An 18,010-nucleotide genomic window follows, 5' to 3' on the forward strand; every position below is an offset into this window, starting at 1 on the left:
AGTTTCGTGTGGTTCAGTGGCATTGTTTACATTCAGTGTTGCCAATATGGCCGATTAATGACACGTTGTGAAAACACTCTATAGCTGCCTTAGAGGCATTTACAAGATGGTTTAGTAAAATGACTTGCCTTACGGGGAATATAATTTGTCCTTAGTTGAGCCTTTACGCCTTTAACATTATATTTCTGTACTTGTTTAAAGTCCTAAAATGCATCATTGTCTAGCTCATGTACAACATGTAAAGTAGTTAATATACCAAACACAATAAAGGACATAATATAAGGTCTTTCAAATCAAGCTTTACTGCAAGGCTTTAGTTTATGGCTTGTAGACTATTGCACAGTCATGTCCCGTCTGAGCAGGCACATGTGGGACTGTCTTGGCTCATTCGGACAGAGGACAAAAGCCTCTTTCACCCCGCGCGAGTGCTCGACTCCATTAGTGATGCATTCCTATTCAGACGAGGTCAAATTCCTTTTGCTCCCGGCTAATGGCTCAGAGAGACACGGACAGAGGAAGGCTACTGATGTCATAATGAGCCCGCAGAACCTGCGACTGCAAGGCTGAGAGTGTGATCAGGCCCTTCATGTTATAAGAATCTTGGATTTTAGGCTTTTAGCGATGACGACCAGAGCCGTAATGTGCTCTTTTATGTTGTGTCTCTTACGTAATGTAATATGACAAGGACAGAGAGACAGAAAGGGCAAACAATCCATCTTTAAGGCAACTGTGGCATCTCAAAGAAGGCAGAAGACTTTATCAGTGTCTTCATCAGTATCATGTGATACTGTCTGGAGAATCCATGCAAGGTTTCCATTAAAATATAAAGCAGCAAACACTGATAATAAATGTTTCCTAAGCAGCAAATCAGCATATTACAATGGTTCTAAAGGATCATGTGATACTAAAGATTGGAGCAATAATGCTGAAAATTCAGCTTTGCATCACAGGAATAAATTACATGTTAAAATATATTCAAATGGAAAACAGTTATTTTAAATAGTAATAATATTTCACAATTTTTACTGTTTTTACTGTATTTTTAAGCAAATAAATGCAGCCTAGTGGAACATAAGAGTCTTGACATTAAGAAACCTTAATTATTTCAAACCACAGTTTGCACAGAGAGAGAGGAAGATGTAATCCAGAGCCACAGAAATGAGGCTGCAGTCCATGTTTAAGGCACATTCATTTTGAAAGGAACTATTCCATAACGTTTGCAACTAATGTCACGTCATATATTTCAAGGGCCGGCATGAGGACTGTGGAGTGAGAAGGAACACGAGTCCAAGGCGGTGTCAGTGATTTCCTCCTCTCTGCAAAATCTGCTCCAGAAGTTTCTGTAAAAAAATAAATAATAAAAAGCCTTTGGTTAGTTTTATTCCAAACGTCCATCATTTGTGGTCAGCAAGAGTTGGACACACCGAATGTTTTTGCTGAAACACATCATAATTAATACTAGATGTCTGGGTGATTCTTTTATCCCATAGGGTGTTTTTAAAAAAAGCTGCATAAAAAGCAATCATTGTAGTTTTAAGAAAGAGACTGAAAGTAGCTTTAAACATCTACTGTTTCTCATGAGTGTTGATAGGTTCACTTTGCAAGAATTTTCTTTATGGCTCCTTCCCCACCAAGACTTTCCCTTCTGTAACATATTTACAAAATGTTTTAAAGGAATAGTTCACTCAAAACTAAAAAATTGCTGAAATGATGTAGATGCGTTTGTTTCTTCATCAGATTTTGAGAAATGTAGCATTTCATCACTTGCTCACCAATGGATCCTCTGCAGTGAATGGGTGCCGTCAGAGTCCAAACAGCTGATAAAACATCACAAAAATCCACAAGTAATCCACACCACTCCAGTCCATCAACTAACATCTTTTGAAGTCAAAATTTGCATGCTTGTAAGAAACAAATCCATCATTAAGATATTTTAACTTCAAACCCTTTAACCATCAGTTAAAATACGACTCTACAATCCACAATGACTCTTCCTCCAGTGAAAAAGTCATCTCGTCTGAATCAGGAGAGAAATCTGCACAAATCAAGCACCATTTACTATCCAAAACAGCTCTAAACAAATATGTGATAGACAACAGCACTGAATTTTGCACTGATGAAGCATTATTATGGATTGTAGACTCATATTTTGGTTTGAAGTTAAACACTTCTTAATGTGGATTTGTTTCTTACAAACACATAGTGTTTGGCTTTGAAAGATGTTAACTGATGGGCTGGAGTGGTGTGGATTACTTGTGTATTATTGTGATGTTTTTATCAGCTGTTTGGACTCACATTCTGACGGCACCCATTCACTGCAGACGATCCATTGGTGAGCAAGTGATGTAATGCTGCAGTTCTCCAAATCTGTTCCCATGAAGAAACAAACTCTTGGCCTGGGGATTAAATTTTCCAAATGCTCTTGATCAAGGACAGGATCAGATTTTCCAGGATGTGAGATAAATGTTCATCTTAACAGACAAACAGTATGTTGAAGAATCGCCCAGAGACGGAATATTGGAAATAGGTCCAGCCTCATGACAGACACACGCATACTGGCTGGCAATGATTTTATTGTCTATTTTTGTTTGTGTGTGTGCGTGTTATCATGTGCATGTGCAGTGGTTTCATTGGCAGTGGATGGGTGTTCGTTCCTGTGAACAGTGGCTCTATACAGACAGCACAATGAAGCTCTTTACAGCACTGCCAACCAGAGAGCATTCAAAACACACACACAGGTTTGCACACAGAATATTTTCCTATCATTCGCCTCTCACATGCACACCTACATACACACACCACCACTGTTATAGTCATCAATAATTTAATGTTATTAATACATAGTAATGTTAGAATAGGAAATACATAAATAAAGGATGAAACTTCGGCCGTGTTCAGAACAGCATACGATCATAACTTATCTCATGATGAAACTGATGAAAGAGTTTATAAAATTGCTAAAAGAGTTGCCATATGAAAATTAAAAAATACCTGAGTAGACTACACATACATTTATATGTAAATGTGTATATGTTGTAGTAAGCAAAGCTTCAGTCTCAGAATCTGGTGACTTTTTGACTAACCTACCCTGATATTCTGGCCTATAGTGACATCTGGTGGCTGGAAAGTATGACATGTAGCCTGAATGATGTCACTATAGCATTTTATATATTTAACACTTTAAACTGAAAGTAAAATATATACATTTGAGGTCAAAAGTTTACATACACCTTGCAGAATCTGCAAAATGTTAATTATTTCACCAAAATAAGAGGGACCATACAAAATGCATGTTTTTTTTTTGTTTAATACTGACCTGAATAAGATATTTCACATAAAAGATGTTTACATATAGTCCACAAGAGAAAATAATAGTTGAATTTATAAAAATGACCCCATTCAAAAGTTTACATACGCTTGATTCTTACTGTGTTCTTACCTGAATGATCCACAGCTGTGTTTTTTGTTTCGTGATAGTTCTTCTTAACAGTTAAACTGCCCCCTGTTCTTCAGAAAAATCCTTCAGATCCCACAAATTCTTTGGTTTTTCAGCATTCCTGTGTATTTGAACCTTTTCCAACAATGACTGTGATTTTGAGATCCATCTTTTCACACTGAGGACAACTGAGGGACTCATATACAACTATCACAGAAGGTGCAAACACTCACTGATGCATCAGCAGGAAAAACAATGCACTGAGAACCAGGGGGTGAAAACTTTTGAACAGAATGAAGATGTGTACATTTTTCTTGTTTTGCCTAAATATCATACATTTTTTCATTTAGTACGGCCCTTCGGAAGCTACAGAAGATGTTTCCCAGAAGATAAAATACGTTAAATTTACCCTGATCTTCAAATTCCAAAAGTTTTCACCCCCCAACTAAATGCATCGTGTTTCCTTCTGGAGCATCAGTGAACATTTGAACCTTTTGTAATAGTTGCATATGAGTCCCTCAGTTGTCCTCAGTGTGAAAAGATGGATCTCAAAATCATACAGTCATTGTTGAAGTGTTCAAATACACAAAAAAGCTGAAAAACCAAAGAATTTGTGGGACATGAAGGCTTTTTTTCTGAAAAACAGTGGGCAGTTTAACTGTTCAGGACAAACAAGGGACTCATGAACAAATATCACTAAAAAAACACACACAGCTGTGGACCATTCAGGTAACAACACAGCTCTTAATGAGTTCAGTGTATGTAAACTATCATCAACTATCATTTTTTCTTGTGGACTGTAACTGATGTTACTGATGTAAACATCTTTTATGTGAAATATCTTATTCAGGTCAGTACTAAATAAAAAATAACATGCATTTTGTATGATTCCTCTTATTTTGGTGAAATAATTAACATTTTGCAGATTCTACAAGGTGTATGTAAACTTTTGACCTCAACTATATATGTTTGTGTGTGTTTTTAACAATGTAGTCTATCAGTATTTATCAGATTTTATTCAGTTATTTGTTGTTCTGGGTTTATTTCTTTATTTCATTTTTTATGGTAGTAAATGATTACCATCATTATATTCATGGTATTACAGTACCATGTCCAAAACCATAATATTTTATTTATAAATTTTGAGCAGAATCAGAATTAAGTACTCCTGAGAATCATCTATGAGCTGTAATACACACACACGCACACCTGGTTCGCTTTCATCTCTGGTATGTTTCACCTTAATCTAAAGCCCACAGGTTTTAATTAACCCCCAGGATGTCGTCAGAAAAATTACACTTTAATGCGGTGTCAGTAGGAGTCTGACACGACTCACCCCTCTCAGCATAATTACACACCAGACATAGGTCAGTCTCCCATTAACGCTCACAACACTGGACTCTGACCCTGACGGATTTGGGTTTCAGGTCTGCCCTTGAGACTTCAGAGAACTGAGAGACTTTCAAAACAGTGTCACACATTTACACAAAATGTCGTGCCATTGTGTGTGGAGACACGAACTGGCATTGCCCATACTGGAAAAATAAATAAATAAATAAATATATACTATATATATGTATATATATATATATATATATATATATATATATATATATAAAAAAGTTTGCCTAATATATGTGTGTACTGTGTGTACTTATTATGTATATATAAATACACACAAATTAATGTATATATTTAAGAGAAATATGTTATGTACAAAATATTTTTATTTAAATATAATATAAACTCTAAAAAAATTATAATAAATACATATACTTGTAAATATCTCTTAAATATATACATTAACGTGCTTGTATTTATATATACATAATAATTACATACAGTACACACACGTATATTAGGCAAACTCAAACTTTTATTTTGTATGCGATTAATCATGTTTAATCTTTTGCCAGCCCTAATATATATATATATATATATTTTTAATCATTTAAAACATAAGTAAATAAAATGTAATAAAATAATTTAAAATAATTTAAAACAAAAATATATTAAAATAAAACACTTAATAAATTGATATATATTACAATCTTATTTATTATTTAAGATAAAAATACATTAAAATATATTCAATATTTGTTTTATTAAAAAAAATAACAAGCACATAACTGTTAAAAATGAAAACTGAAAATCTAAAAAGGCTAATTCAAAATGTTAAAAGAAACTATAATAGTGTATAAATAATAATAAAATAATATTGCTGTGACATCACACTGGGTAGCCCCGCCCATTGCTAAATTTCATTGGGTCAAAATTTCACTCCTTATGAATATATTAAACACTAAATATATTGTGATTGACTGTGTGCTCCTGGTTTGGACATGGTGTAAGGATTTATTCAACTCACTCAGACACTAAAAACAATAACATAAACAAATGCTGGTGAAGAGCTGCCTATCAAAAGCAACACTCTGAGCAGAGATGATTGTTACCAGTCAGTGTGATGTGTGATGTGTGTGAATGTGAAGACAGGCCTGGAAATGTGTGTTTTCTGACAGAAAATGTGTTGAATATCACTCCGTGTTCTGCGTTGGGACTAGTCTATATTTAGAGTAAGAGGTGTTTAGAAACAAAATACATCGGCCAAAATCAATTCCCACTGCTTAAAGGGCGGAACGGGCTTAGAGAAGGCGTCCTTCTCCGGTCCGATTAAATGAAGGGAATTTTGTTAAGATAACCGAACACCTTGCGACAGCATATTGGAAAAGCTTCACTTTCAGGATTAATGCTGAGAATTAATCTAATTTGTTGAACCAGTTAACACGGACTCAAAAATTCAATCCCACACAGCGAGAGAGAGCCTGTGCGTAATGATTATCGATAGACCTCAGAGCTGATCTGAGATCAGTCTTCACTACTAAGCCTTCTTAACTGTTCTCAGATCAGTCCTGCACGTTTGCAAACAATATGTCTACCTTTTTAAAGAGCTCTGCCCGCAGCCTGTTGGTCCGAGATGCCAGTTTTCTTTTCTCCTCTTCTTTTTTCCTCTTTTCTTCCTCTTTCCTCTTCTTCACTTCAGGGAGCTGGTTATAACTCCTGTCAATCAAAGCTCAAGGTTAGCATGTGTGATATACTAGCTGCAGTTTATAATTGAGCACTGACGCACACAGCAAATGGAACAGTGTTGCATAAGAAAGTGACGCATGTGCGTGCAAAAGTCACTGCAATGAGGTCAGGGTGTTCCTGTAGGGTTGCTAGGGTGTTTGTGGAATTTTGAGTGGTTGCTTAGATGTTTTGGGCAGTGGCTAGAATGTTGTTCAGGTGTTCTGGGCTGTCACTAGGGTGTTGTTGGGTATTTTAGATGGTTACTAGGGTGTTTTGGGGAATTTAGAGTGGTTGCTTGGATGTTTTGGGAGTTTCTAGAATGTTGTTGGGGTGTTCTGGATGGTCGCTAGGGTGTAGCTGGGGTATTAAAGATGGTTGCTAGAGTGTTTTGGGGTAGTCTGGATAGATGATATGGCATATTAGGTGGTTACTAGGGTGTTCTTGGTGTTCTGGGTTGTTGCTAGGGTGTTGTTGGGATATTTGGGAGTTGCTGTAATGTTGCTGGGGTGTTCTGGATGGTTGCTAGAGTGTTTTGGGGTAGTGTGGGTGGTTGATATGGTATATTAGGGTGATTACTAGGATGTTTTGGGGTGTTCTGGGTATTGTTGGAGTGTTTTGAGTGGTTTTCAGAATGTTTTTGGGGTGCACTGAGTGTTACTACGGTGTTGTCCATGTCTTTTGGGTGGTTGCTAAGGTGTTTTGAGTGGTATTCAGAATGTTTTTGGGGCCTTTTGGGCATTGATAAGGTGTTGTTAGGGTGTTCTGGGTGGTTGCTATGGTGTTTTGAGTGGTTTTCTTAATGTGTTTGGGGTGTACTGAGTGTTACTACTGTGTTGTTGGGGTGTTCTGTGTGGTTGTTAGGGTATTTCGAGTGGTTTTCAGAATGGTTCTGGGGTGTTCTTGGTGTTGACAGGGTGTTCTGGATGTTTGTTAAGGTGTTCTGGGTAGTTGTTAAGGTGTTTCAAGTGTTTTTCAGAATGTTTTTGAGGTCCTATGGATGTTGCTAGGGTGTTCTTGAGGCGTTCTGGGTGGTTGCTATGGTGTTTTAAGTGGTTTTCAGAATGTTTTTGGGGTTTACTGAGTGTTACTATGGTATTGTTGGGGTGTTCTGTGTGGTTGTTAGGGTGTTTCGAATGATAGACTGTTGCTGGGGTGTTCTGGGTGGTATTCAATATGTTTTTGTGGTTGTCTGTCTGTTGATAGGGTGTTGTTAGGGTGTTCTGGGTGATTGTTAAGGTGTGGTTTTCATAATGTTTTTGGGGTGTACTGAGTGTTACTATGATGTTGTTGGGGTGTTCTGTGTGGTTGTTAGGGTGTTTTGAGTGGTTTTCAGAATGGTTTTAGGGTGTTTTGGGTGTTGCTAGGGTGTTATGGGTGGTTGTTAAGGTGTTTCAAGTGGTTTTTAGAATGTTTTTGGGGTTTTCTGGGTGTTGCTAGGGGGTTGTTGGGGTGTTCTGCGTGGTTGTTAGGGTGTTTCGATTGATAGACTATTGTTGGGGTGTTCTGGGTGGTATCCAATATGTCTTTGGGGACTTCTGGGTGTTGATAGGGTGCTGTTAGGGTGTTTTGGGTGGTTGCTAAGGTGTTTTGAGTGCTTTTCAGAATGTTTTTGGGGTGTACTGAGTGTTACTACGGTATTGTTGGGGTGTTTTGTGTGGTTGTTAGGGTGTTTTTGAGTGGTTTTCAGAATGGTTTTGGGGTGTTCTGGGCGTTGACAGGGTGTTTTTGGGGTGTTCTGGGTGGATGCTAAGGTGTTTTGAGTGGTTTTCAGAATGTTTTTGGGGTTTACTGAGTTTTACTATGGTGTTGGGGTGTTCTGGGTGGTTTCCAGGGTATTTTGGGTGATTGCTACATGTACTTTCTTACTGGCAATGTCAAAAAAAAAAGCCACATTAGAGTCTGTCACATAGTCTGGTCTCTCTGTAAACTTTTATTTATAAAAAGAAACAAGAAGCAAAGTTTTCATCAAAAGAAAAGGAATATATCAGAATTAAGAAACAAACAGCGAATATTTACACCGTTATCTGACATAACCGCCCGTGTTATTCAGTCACACGCTGCATCAGTGGCTTAAATCAAACTTCTGAACACAGGCACTCATTCGTGCAGAATCCATCCAGCCGTGCATCAGGGAGCTTTAATTCGGAAGCACAGTGAGACCAGATCTAATCGGATGAGGTTTCATTCAGCGGCAGCAAAACAAACAAGCTGTGAAAAGCACAATCAGGGCGGCAAAACCCTGTGGCCGCACAAACAAACACACACAACACCTTCAATACAGATAGAACTGATACACCTCTGTGTGTGTGTGTGTGTGTGTGTGTGTGTGTGTGTGTCTGAAAGACAAATAAAGCAGGAAAGGTGTTTCTCAAAACAGGAACCGGCATGTTCTTTACCTCCTGGACCGCAGCTGTAGACTCTTTCCCATCATGCTTCTGTCTTTGGATTTCACAAGGCTTTCTGCAGAACAAACACACACAATAAATGGGGTTTCTGCATAGGTAAACTCTAATTTGATGATAAAATCATACTGAAGAAACAGTAGAATCTATTATTAAATACTGCTCAACCAACTTGTTCAGATCCCCAAAAATCAGAAAACTGGTGCACCGTTTTATTGTTAATCTATAATCAAGACTCATTTTGAAAAAATACAACAAGCCAGCCTTCTGTTTACAATATGTCCTCTGCAGTGAAATACGGGAATAATCAGGCTCACGTTGAATTTATGCATGCAAAAAGCGCCACAGATTTCCAACAGCTGTTATTTAAGCTATACGCATACCTTTGCATGTTTATGTAATATTTTGTCTAATTTGATTATGCATTCAGCTGTCCATGTTTACAGCCATTCACATTCTGTGTGCGCATTAAACAACGAGAGGCCATGTGTTACAGTGATTTTATCACAATTAAGCACCTTAAACCAGCCTAATGTGGTTTGCTGTTCTCAGCTGCCTGTCAAACTGGTTTCTACTAGTCAGATTTGATGGTTTTAGGTATTTGGAGCACATGTGGAGAAACTACAGCAGCTGGACATACAGCTAAACCACTTGGGCTGGTTTAAGCATTTTTCTTTTCACCTTTAACTGTGATGAAATCGGTGTATGGTAGATGTTTTTTTTTTTTTTTTATGTGTATGAATTTGATTTTTATATATTTGATATATATATCAATATATTTTAGATTTTTGATAATAATAATAATAAATAAATAAAACAAAATAAATATTTAAATATTAATAAATAGTATATCTATTTACTTGTAGTAATAATAAAAATAACAATAGCTAATTACATATATATATATATATATATATATAATAACAATGATGATGATTATTATTATTTTTATTATTTTACAACTATGATAAAATTAGTGTGCAGTAGTTTTTTTATGTGTATACATTTGATTTTATATATTTGGTATATATGTCAATATATTTCAGATTTTTGATAATAATAATAATAATAATAATAATAAAATATATAAAACAAAATAAATATTTTTTTAAGTGTACATCTATTTACTTGTAATAATAATAATAATAATAATAATAATATGACAGATAATGGATATAATAATGGAAATATATACAAATATACTTGGTATATAATATATTTTAATATATTTCATATTTTAAATAATAATAATTTGAACAAAAATACATCTTATTTGTAATAATAATAACAATGATGACGATGATTATTATTATTATTTTACAACTATGATAAAATTGGTGTACAGTAGTGTTTTATGTGAATACATTTGATTTGATATATTTGGTATATAGTTTAATATATTTTAGATTTTTGATAATGATACTACTACTACTACTACTACTAATAAATATATATATATATATATAATTTTTTTGAAAAGTGTATTGTAATAAAAAAATGACATCTTATTTGTAATATTATTATTATTATTATTATTAATTATTATTATTATTATTATTCTACAACATTGTTAAACATGAATCAAACAAATTCAGAGTCAGTAATGCGCTTTATAATAAAAGCAAGTCTAATGTCAGTGATGTAGTTTTAACAGTGTTCAGATGGGGGAGATATTTCCTGTCTTTTAACACCTATTGATATTCTCTCCAGCGTTGAACAATCCCTGCTCTCATTTCAGATGCTGATTTGGTAAACAGAGTCTGTCTGAACACTGAAGGCATGAAAGTGTTCGTTTGAACGTGTATGAGTGATATGATTGTTTTACAGCTGTCTGCCGCTGATAGCGTGTGCCGCTCACCTCCGCTCTCGGGTGTCTGCGGTGAGCTGTGGGAGTTCTGCCTCTCCTGCGATCTCCTCTCCAGGGCTCGAACTCTGGCCTGTGAGCGCTGGATGAAATCAGGCCGACTGATCGCTAAAGCCTCCTGCACACACAGAGCACACTTACAGTAAAGGAAAGGGCTGTTTGATTCAAAGTTGACTCAGAAATCAAGATGTCTAAAATGGTCATTAGCTGGTTTACCAGTTTACAATGTTTTTTTATATGCATATAAAAAAAATCTAATTAAAAATAAAAATTAAACTGAAATGGTCATTTTACTAAATCATAAAATTATTAATTACAATACTATATGGAATTTATCATTATTAAATACATAAAATTAAATTTAATTAAATATTTGGTAATTTTACTACAGTAGAAAATAAATATTGCAATACTGAACTGAATTTATTAATATTAAATATTAAAATTGAAACTAAAATGGTCCAACGTAAATAATAAATTATTGCAGTACTATATGGAATTTATTATTATTATTAAATATGTCAAATAAAATTTATATAAAAATTGAAACAAATGGCTATTTTACTAATGTAAATAATAAATTATTGTAATACTTTATGGAATTTATTGTTATTAAATACATAAAATTAAATTTTAAGTAAACTTTAAATTAAAATGGTAAAAAGTAAAAAATAATTTTTTGCATTACTAAATTGAATATACTTTTATTAAACATATATAAAAAGAAATTAAATTCCAATTGAAACTAAAATGGTCATTTTACTAATGTAAATAATAAATCACTGCAAAACTATATGGAATTTATTATTATTAAATACATAAAATAACATTTAAATTCAAATGTAAACTAAAATGGTCATTTCACTAAAGTAAAAAATAAATATTGCAATACTAAATTGAATTTACGATTATTAAATATATATAAAATTAAATTAATTTAAAATGGAAACTAAAACGGTCTTTTTACTAACATAAATAATAAATTATTGCAATATTATATGTAATTTATTGTTATTAAATATATAAAATGAAATTAAAATTAAAATTGATACTAAAATGGTCATTTCACTGAAGTAAAAAATAAATTATTGCATTACTATATGGAATTTATTATTAAATATATAAAACTAATATAATAAACATATATATAATTCAATATATAAAATTATACAATTTTAAAGATACAAAATTTATTTAGATTAACAAGATTTAAAATGTATTTTTACTAAAATAAATTAAAAAACATTATTTAAATATGGATTTTTAAAAATTATTAAATAAACATTTAATTATGAAATAACTGGTAAAATACAAATTATAAATGGCAAAACTAATCACAAATGTATATTTGTTTTATTTCCTACTTTTAAAAAATATACGATTTATATATGATTTCCAAACTTATTTAATTCAGCAGATGATAATTAAAAATAAATAAATAAATAAATAAAAAAATCCTGAAATCCTAAACTACGCTGAAATGACCAAAAAGGTCCGTTTAAGTAAATAATGGCTTTTTTAAATTGTAAAAAACATTTTCTTTTAGAGGTAGGGTTAAAGTTTGAGTTGATCTACAGCAATTAAAAACAGCTTTATTTGTAGATGTCTATTGTATGTACACATTTAGATAGCAAGTCAATGAACTGCATTATTTTGGCGCAGAAGTACTTGCAAACAACAGAAGAGAGGAGAGAAACTCACGCTAAGTGACAGTGGAGCCGAAGCAGTTTCAGGAAGGTCATTTTGGGACTCAAATGAGACAAAATCCACACATTGATCCCCTGGACATGTTTTGTTCTTCCCATTAGCATCTTCTCTGGGCTCTCCGTGTTCATTTTGCCCTCTATCCTCGGCTAAACGCACAAAGAGGAAGAAAATTCAGTCATGAAACCTCAGCACAGGCAGAAATTCTGCAGGTCTTGTATCAGAGAAATGGAGGAGAAACTCCAACTGTGTGTTGAGCTGCATGTCCAGAGTGTAAAGACATCAATCTCTCTCTGTTGTCTACATAAAATCCCCTCATCTTGCTAAATGTCAGTGTGTTTCAAGTGAAGTTTGTGTTTGAAGAAGCCAAAGGTCAGGAGAGATCAGGAGTACCTGCTGCTGCTGTGTGGGATGTAGTTCGTCTCTGCCGGGCCTGCAGCTTTATGTTGGCGATAACCGCAGCGGCGTTCAGGGCCAGGACGGCGTCTGCGCTCAGATCAGTCGAGTTATCTGAGAACAAAGAGACTGTGCATCATCCAGAGTCTCTACTAGGCCTGAAACACACTGCACGCAAGTATGAGAATGGAAACCCTTCTGGCTGTGCAAGCGGGATTTTGTTGTTGCATTCAGAAATGAAAGTGATGCAAGTGTACTACGTCGTACGGCAGAATGATATATTGTTCAGTCAGGCCAAATCTACTGTTAAAGTACTGACATACTCGCAATGTATGAATGCATTTAGGTTATGCTTTGCGTAAAATATGTTTTTGGTCTATGGACAGCTACTGCAAATACCGAAGTAGGGAGTTCCAACAAACTCATTTATATTATGTTTATTAAATAAAACATAAAAACAAATCTGTATGTAGTTTTACAAAGACATCATGTCGAATTCCTTGCAATGTACAGTTTTATCTTCAATCTTTGGATTTTAAAAATCATTTTGTAAAGAAATTTATAATATTAAATTAACAGTACAAAAATATAATAATATAAAATATAATAAATATAAATAAATTAAATATAAATAAACATTTATAGCGCATCTTTCTAAAACAAATAAAAATATTAAAATGTTATCTGTAAAACATTATATTACTATTAAATACACATTTATTAATAAAATTTATTTTTCAAATACAGTGATTAAACATAAATACTGTACTGTATTGCAACAATGGATGAATAAATGAATAAGGGTTTGAAAAAATATACAAACAAGCAAATAAATAAATATAATAAATATAAATATATAAAAACATTTTTTTCATAAAATGGTGAGAGGTGAAAGTTACTTACTAAGTGACTTCAAGGGTGTGAAAATTTCATGATTTTTAGTCATTAGAATTCTGTAAATGTTTTTAAATTTCTTTGTTTTTTTTTTTCATCCTGAAACCTAATTTTCAGGTGGAAAATTAATTTAAAAGTAACATGAAGTAAATAGCATTTTTTTATTTGAATTTTTTAACTTTTTTTAAGGGTGTGAACACATAAATAAATTTCAGGGGGGGAAATTCCTCTAAAATTTCCTAGAAATTAAAAAACAGTACAAACTATATAGCATTTTAATGTAAAAATTCTAAATGTTTACTTTTAGAGGTGTGAGTTTTCAAGGGTGTGAAAACATAAATAAATAAATAAATAAATAAATAAATAAATGCTTTTCAGTCTTTAGAATTCTGTAAATGTTTTTTTTTTAAACTCAAACTTTCAAGGGTGTGAAAACAAAAATACAAACCAAAATAATAAATCAATGAATGAATGAATGAATGAATGAATCTCATGATTTTCAGTCTTTACAATTCTGTAAATATTTTTATTAAACATTTTTGTTTTTTAAAAAGTTTTTTTTCCATCCTGAAATCCCAAATTCCTTTAAAATGTCCTAAAAATTCCTCTAAAATGTCCTAAAAAATAATATATAATTTTCGTTTATGTAAAAATTCTTAAGAGAGTCTGAAGTAATTCTAAGTGACTTTATTTCAGAGTGCGAAAACATAAACCTTTTTTTTTTAATATTTTCAACTTAAAATCCCACATTTCAGGGGTTAAATTCCTCTAAAATGTCCTAGAAATTAAAAAAACAAAAAACAACAACAAACAATATAAACTATATAGCATTTTAAAAATTCTAAATGCTTACTTTTAGATTTGTGAGTTAGTCTGAAGTAATTCTAAGTGACTTTATTTCAAGGGTGTGAAAACATAAATAAATGAAATAAATGAATAAATTCATGCTTTTCAGTCTTTAGAAATCTGTAAAAGTTTTTTTTAACCTTTTTTTTTAATTTTCAACCTAAAATCCCAAATTTCAGGGGGAAATTCCTCTAAAATGTCCTAGAATTTAAAAAACAGTATAAACTATATATGTAAAAATTCTAAATGTTTACTTTTAGAGGTGTGAGTTAGACTGAAGTAATTCTAAGTGACTTTATTTCAAGGGTGTGAAAACATAAATAAATAAATAAATGCTTTTCAGTCTTTAGAATTCTGTAAAAAAAAATAAATAAATAAACTTTTTTAATTTTTTAAAATTTAAAAAATTGTTTTTTTTTATTATTATTTTTTTCATCCTGAAATGCTAAAATGTCCTAAAAGTTCCTCTAAAATGTCCTAAAAAACAATATATAATTTTTTATGTAAAAATTCTAAGGAGTTAGTCTGAAGTAATTCTAAATGACTTTATTTCAAAGTTATGAAAACATAAATAAATCAATAAATCAATAAACAATTTTAAACTTTTTAACCTTATTTTCAACCTAAAATCCCAAATTTCAGGGAGGAAATTCCACTAAAATGTCCTAGAAATTAAAAAACAATATAAACTACATAGCATTTTAATGTCAAAATTCTAAATGTTTACTTTTAGAGGTGTGAGTTAGACTGAAGTAATTCTAAGTGACTTTATTTCAAGGGTGTGAAAACAAAAATACAAACCAAAATAAATGTTTTGTAAATGTTTTTGAAACATTTTTGTTTTTAAAAAAGGTTCCATCCTGAAATCCTAAAATGTCCTAAAAATTCCTCTAAAATGTCCTAAAAACCAATCTATAATTTTTGTAAAATAAAAACTTCTAAAGAGTTAGTCTGAAGTAATTCTAAGTGACTTTACTTCAAACTAGTCATCTATGCATGACCTCAGATAGTTAAACGTGTATGCATGTGTTTCAGCGGCTGTCAGATTTCTCTCTGCGTGCAGCGGCTCTGAATTCCCACGGAAGCTCAAAAACCCGTATTGAAAGCGGGGTAGAAATAGATTATGCATGCAAAGAGATGCGTGGGAAAATGAAAAGATGAGAAAACGCAAGACAGAAAGAGAGAGACAGCGCCGAAATCTCCCGTTTCACCGCCGTCCACCGCTGCCGTGCGTATCCGCCGTGAAAAGCTTCAATTAAAAACCTCTGCTCTCTCACACGATAATACTCATCCATTATACATCAAAGCGGCGCCGCGCGGCCTCAGCCTACAGTGTGTTCCTCTTGCGCGTCTACCGCCCAATATCCACAGAGGCTCTGCTAGTACCTGCTGCTTTCAGTAGCGTGAGAGGTTTGATTCCCGAAATAGGTTCTTCTCGCTCGCTTCGATCCGACTCAAATCCCTCTTTCCTCACGCTCCCGTCTTCGCCACCGGAGGCCGAGCGCCTTCTTGCTTCGCTGCTGCTGGAACTAACAAGGTCAATATTTGTCTTCTGGGGAACAGGAGAGCTCTTGTTGTGAAACGCTGGATGTGCAACTGCATTAGTGCCAAGTTCTGTGCGGTTAAACAGGCTTGCGTCGCAGCTGAGAGGCCTTCGAGGTGGCTTGTATTTTTTGGTGCCGCTCTCACATGTTGTGGTGCTGTCATTTGGGTTGTTGAGGTAAAATGAGAGGCTAGATCTGTGGTGGGACCTCCACTGGTTTCCTCCTGGCTCTAGAGCTATAGTTAATGGTTGGTTTAAAGGTGAGGGATTGACTTTAGATTCAGTGTTTAACTGGTTTTCGTTGAGTCCTTCAGTATAGCTGTGTCTGTACTGCCCCGTACTGAACCGCTCTCTCTGTTCGGTCATTTTCACAATGGTTGCTTTTCTTCTCAGTACCACGCCGTGATCCATTTCTTCTCGACTGGCGACGGGCTGGCTGGTGGCGCTTTTCGTCCTCTCTTCGGTGACTTTGACCACTAGGGCTTTTCTTTGTCCATTGGCGAGGTCATTCTGAGGCCTGGAGTTTGTTTGTGCGACCTTCTTGGAAGTGATAGTGATAGATGATATTGAAGAGCTGAAGGACTCCGGTTCACTTCCACGCCTGCGTGTGGGATGAGGTCCAGCGTGGCCCGTGTCCATCTCGGCTTTCGGATTCCTGGCTTGCGGTCCAATGCGTCCTCCCTCGGAGCTCACGGATCCTGAAGCCTGGAAGCAAACAAACGAAATCCCTTGAATTGGGCTTTGTGTGGATGAAAGAGGTTCTCTCTGCCTCCTGCATAGGCAGTAATGCTTTTTTGTAACAACTCGCAACATTCCGAACGGGTGCATTCCACCGTTGCCATAGCAACCGTATCAGTTTCGGGGGCAATTCGGTTACGTTGGAATTTGAGGCACCTTTTTATTCAATTATGAGAATCACAGGGGAGTTTTAATCTTTTGAACACAAATGGCTTACTTGCAAGGAGCCTGAACTGACAAAAGAGATGCTTGTGGGTATGAACATAAAAAAAGAGATCATGTACCATAGTATATATTAAGGTACCATGGTGCCTCCAGGGAATGGCATTCATAACCTGTTTAACTTTTGAAAAAATTCATATTTGAGTGTAAAGCTGGAAGTTTAAACTAGAAAAAATATAGACGATTCGATACATTCGTATGAATCCAACAATAAGACAAGCAATATGCATTAAGTAAGAATATTTTGAACCATTTTGAGGTCATGTTGTCTTTAAAATAGAGAGAAAAATGTAAATAAATAAATAAACTGTATAACTGTTTTCTATTTTAATATACTTTAAAAATAATTTATTACTGTGATGCAAAACTGATTTTTTTGCGGTATCATTACTCCAGTCTTCAGTGTCACATGATCATTCAGAAATCATTCTAATATGCTAATTTATTATCAGTGTTGGAAATTGTTGTGTTGCTTAATATTTTTATTTTATTTTAATTAATTAATTAATTAATTAATTAATGATTTTCAGTCTTTAGTACTCTGTAATTTTTTTTAAAACATTTTTTAAAAATTGTTTTTCATCCTAAAATCCCAAATTTCAGGGGGTTGAGGGATTCCTCTAAAATTTCCTTGAAATTAAAAAACAATATAAACTATATAGTATTTTTCTTTTCATGTCAAAATTCTAAATGTTTAGTTTTAGAGGTGTGAGTTATTCTGAAGTAATTATAAGTGGAATACTGGAATATTGGAAACTCTTTTATGGCTTAATATTGTTATTTTTAATTAATTAATTAATTTATTTATTTTTGGAACCTGTGATACCTTTTTCAGGATTCTTTGATGAATTAAAAAAAAAGAATAGCATTTATTCAGAAAAGAAAAGCGCAACAATGTA

The 18,010-nt window shown here is 33.7% G+C and overlaps 1 protein-coding gene across 2 annotated transcripts in view; it reads right to left on the reverse strand.

The window, feature by feature from the left end:
* Nucleotides 1-322: 322 nt before the first annotated feature.
* Nucleotides 323-18,010, reverse strand: part of c12h10orf90 (chromosome 12 C10orf90 homolog) — a 35,658-nt gene continuing 17,970 nt past the window's right edge. For both annotated transcript variants that reach the window (XM_051123601.1, XM_051123600.1), the window contains exons 5-11: nt 15,995-16,856; nt 12,866-12,982; nt 12,470-12,621; nt 10,763-10,886; nt 8,899-8,962; nt 6,373-6,493; nt 323-1,340 (exon numbers count right to left, since the gene is read on the reverse strand). In XM_051123601.1, coding sequence (XP_050979558.1) covers nt 1,299-1,340; nt 6,373-6,493; nt 8,899-8,962; nt 10,763-10,886; nt 12,470-12,621; nt 12,866-12,982; nt 15,995-16,856 — 1,482 coding nt within the window. In that variant the 3' untranslated portion in view covers nt 323-1,298. The remainder of the gene's footprint in view (nt 1,341-6,372; nt 6,494-8,898; nt 8,963-10,762; nt 10,887-12,469; nt 12,622-12,865; nt 12,983-15,994; nt 16,857-18,010) is intronic.

This window comes from Labeo rohita, chromosome 12 (assembly GCF_022985175.1).
Source record: "Labeo rohita strain BAU-BD-2019 chromosome 12, IGBB_LRoh.1.0, whole genome shotgun sequence".
Lineage (NCBI taxonomy): Eukaryota > Metazoa > Chordata > Actinopteri > Cypriniformes > Cyprinidae > Labeo > Labeo rohita.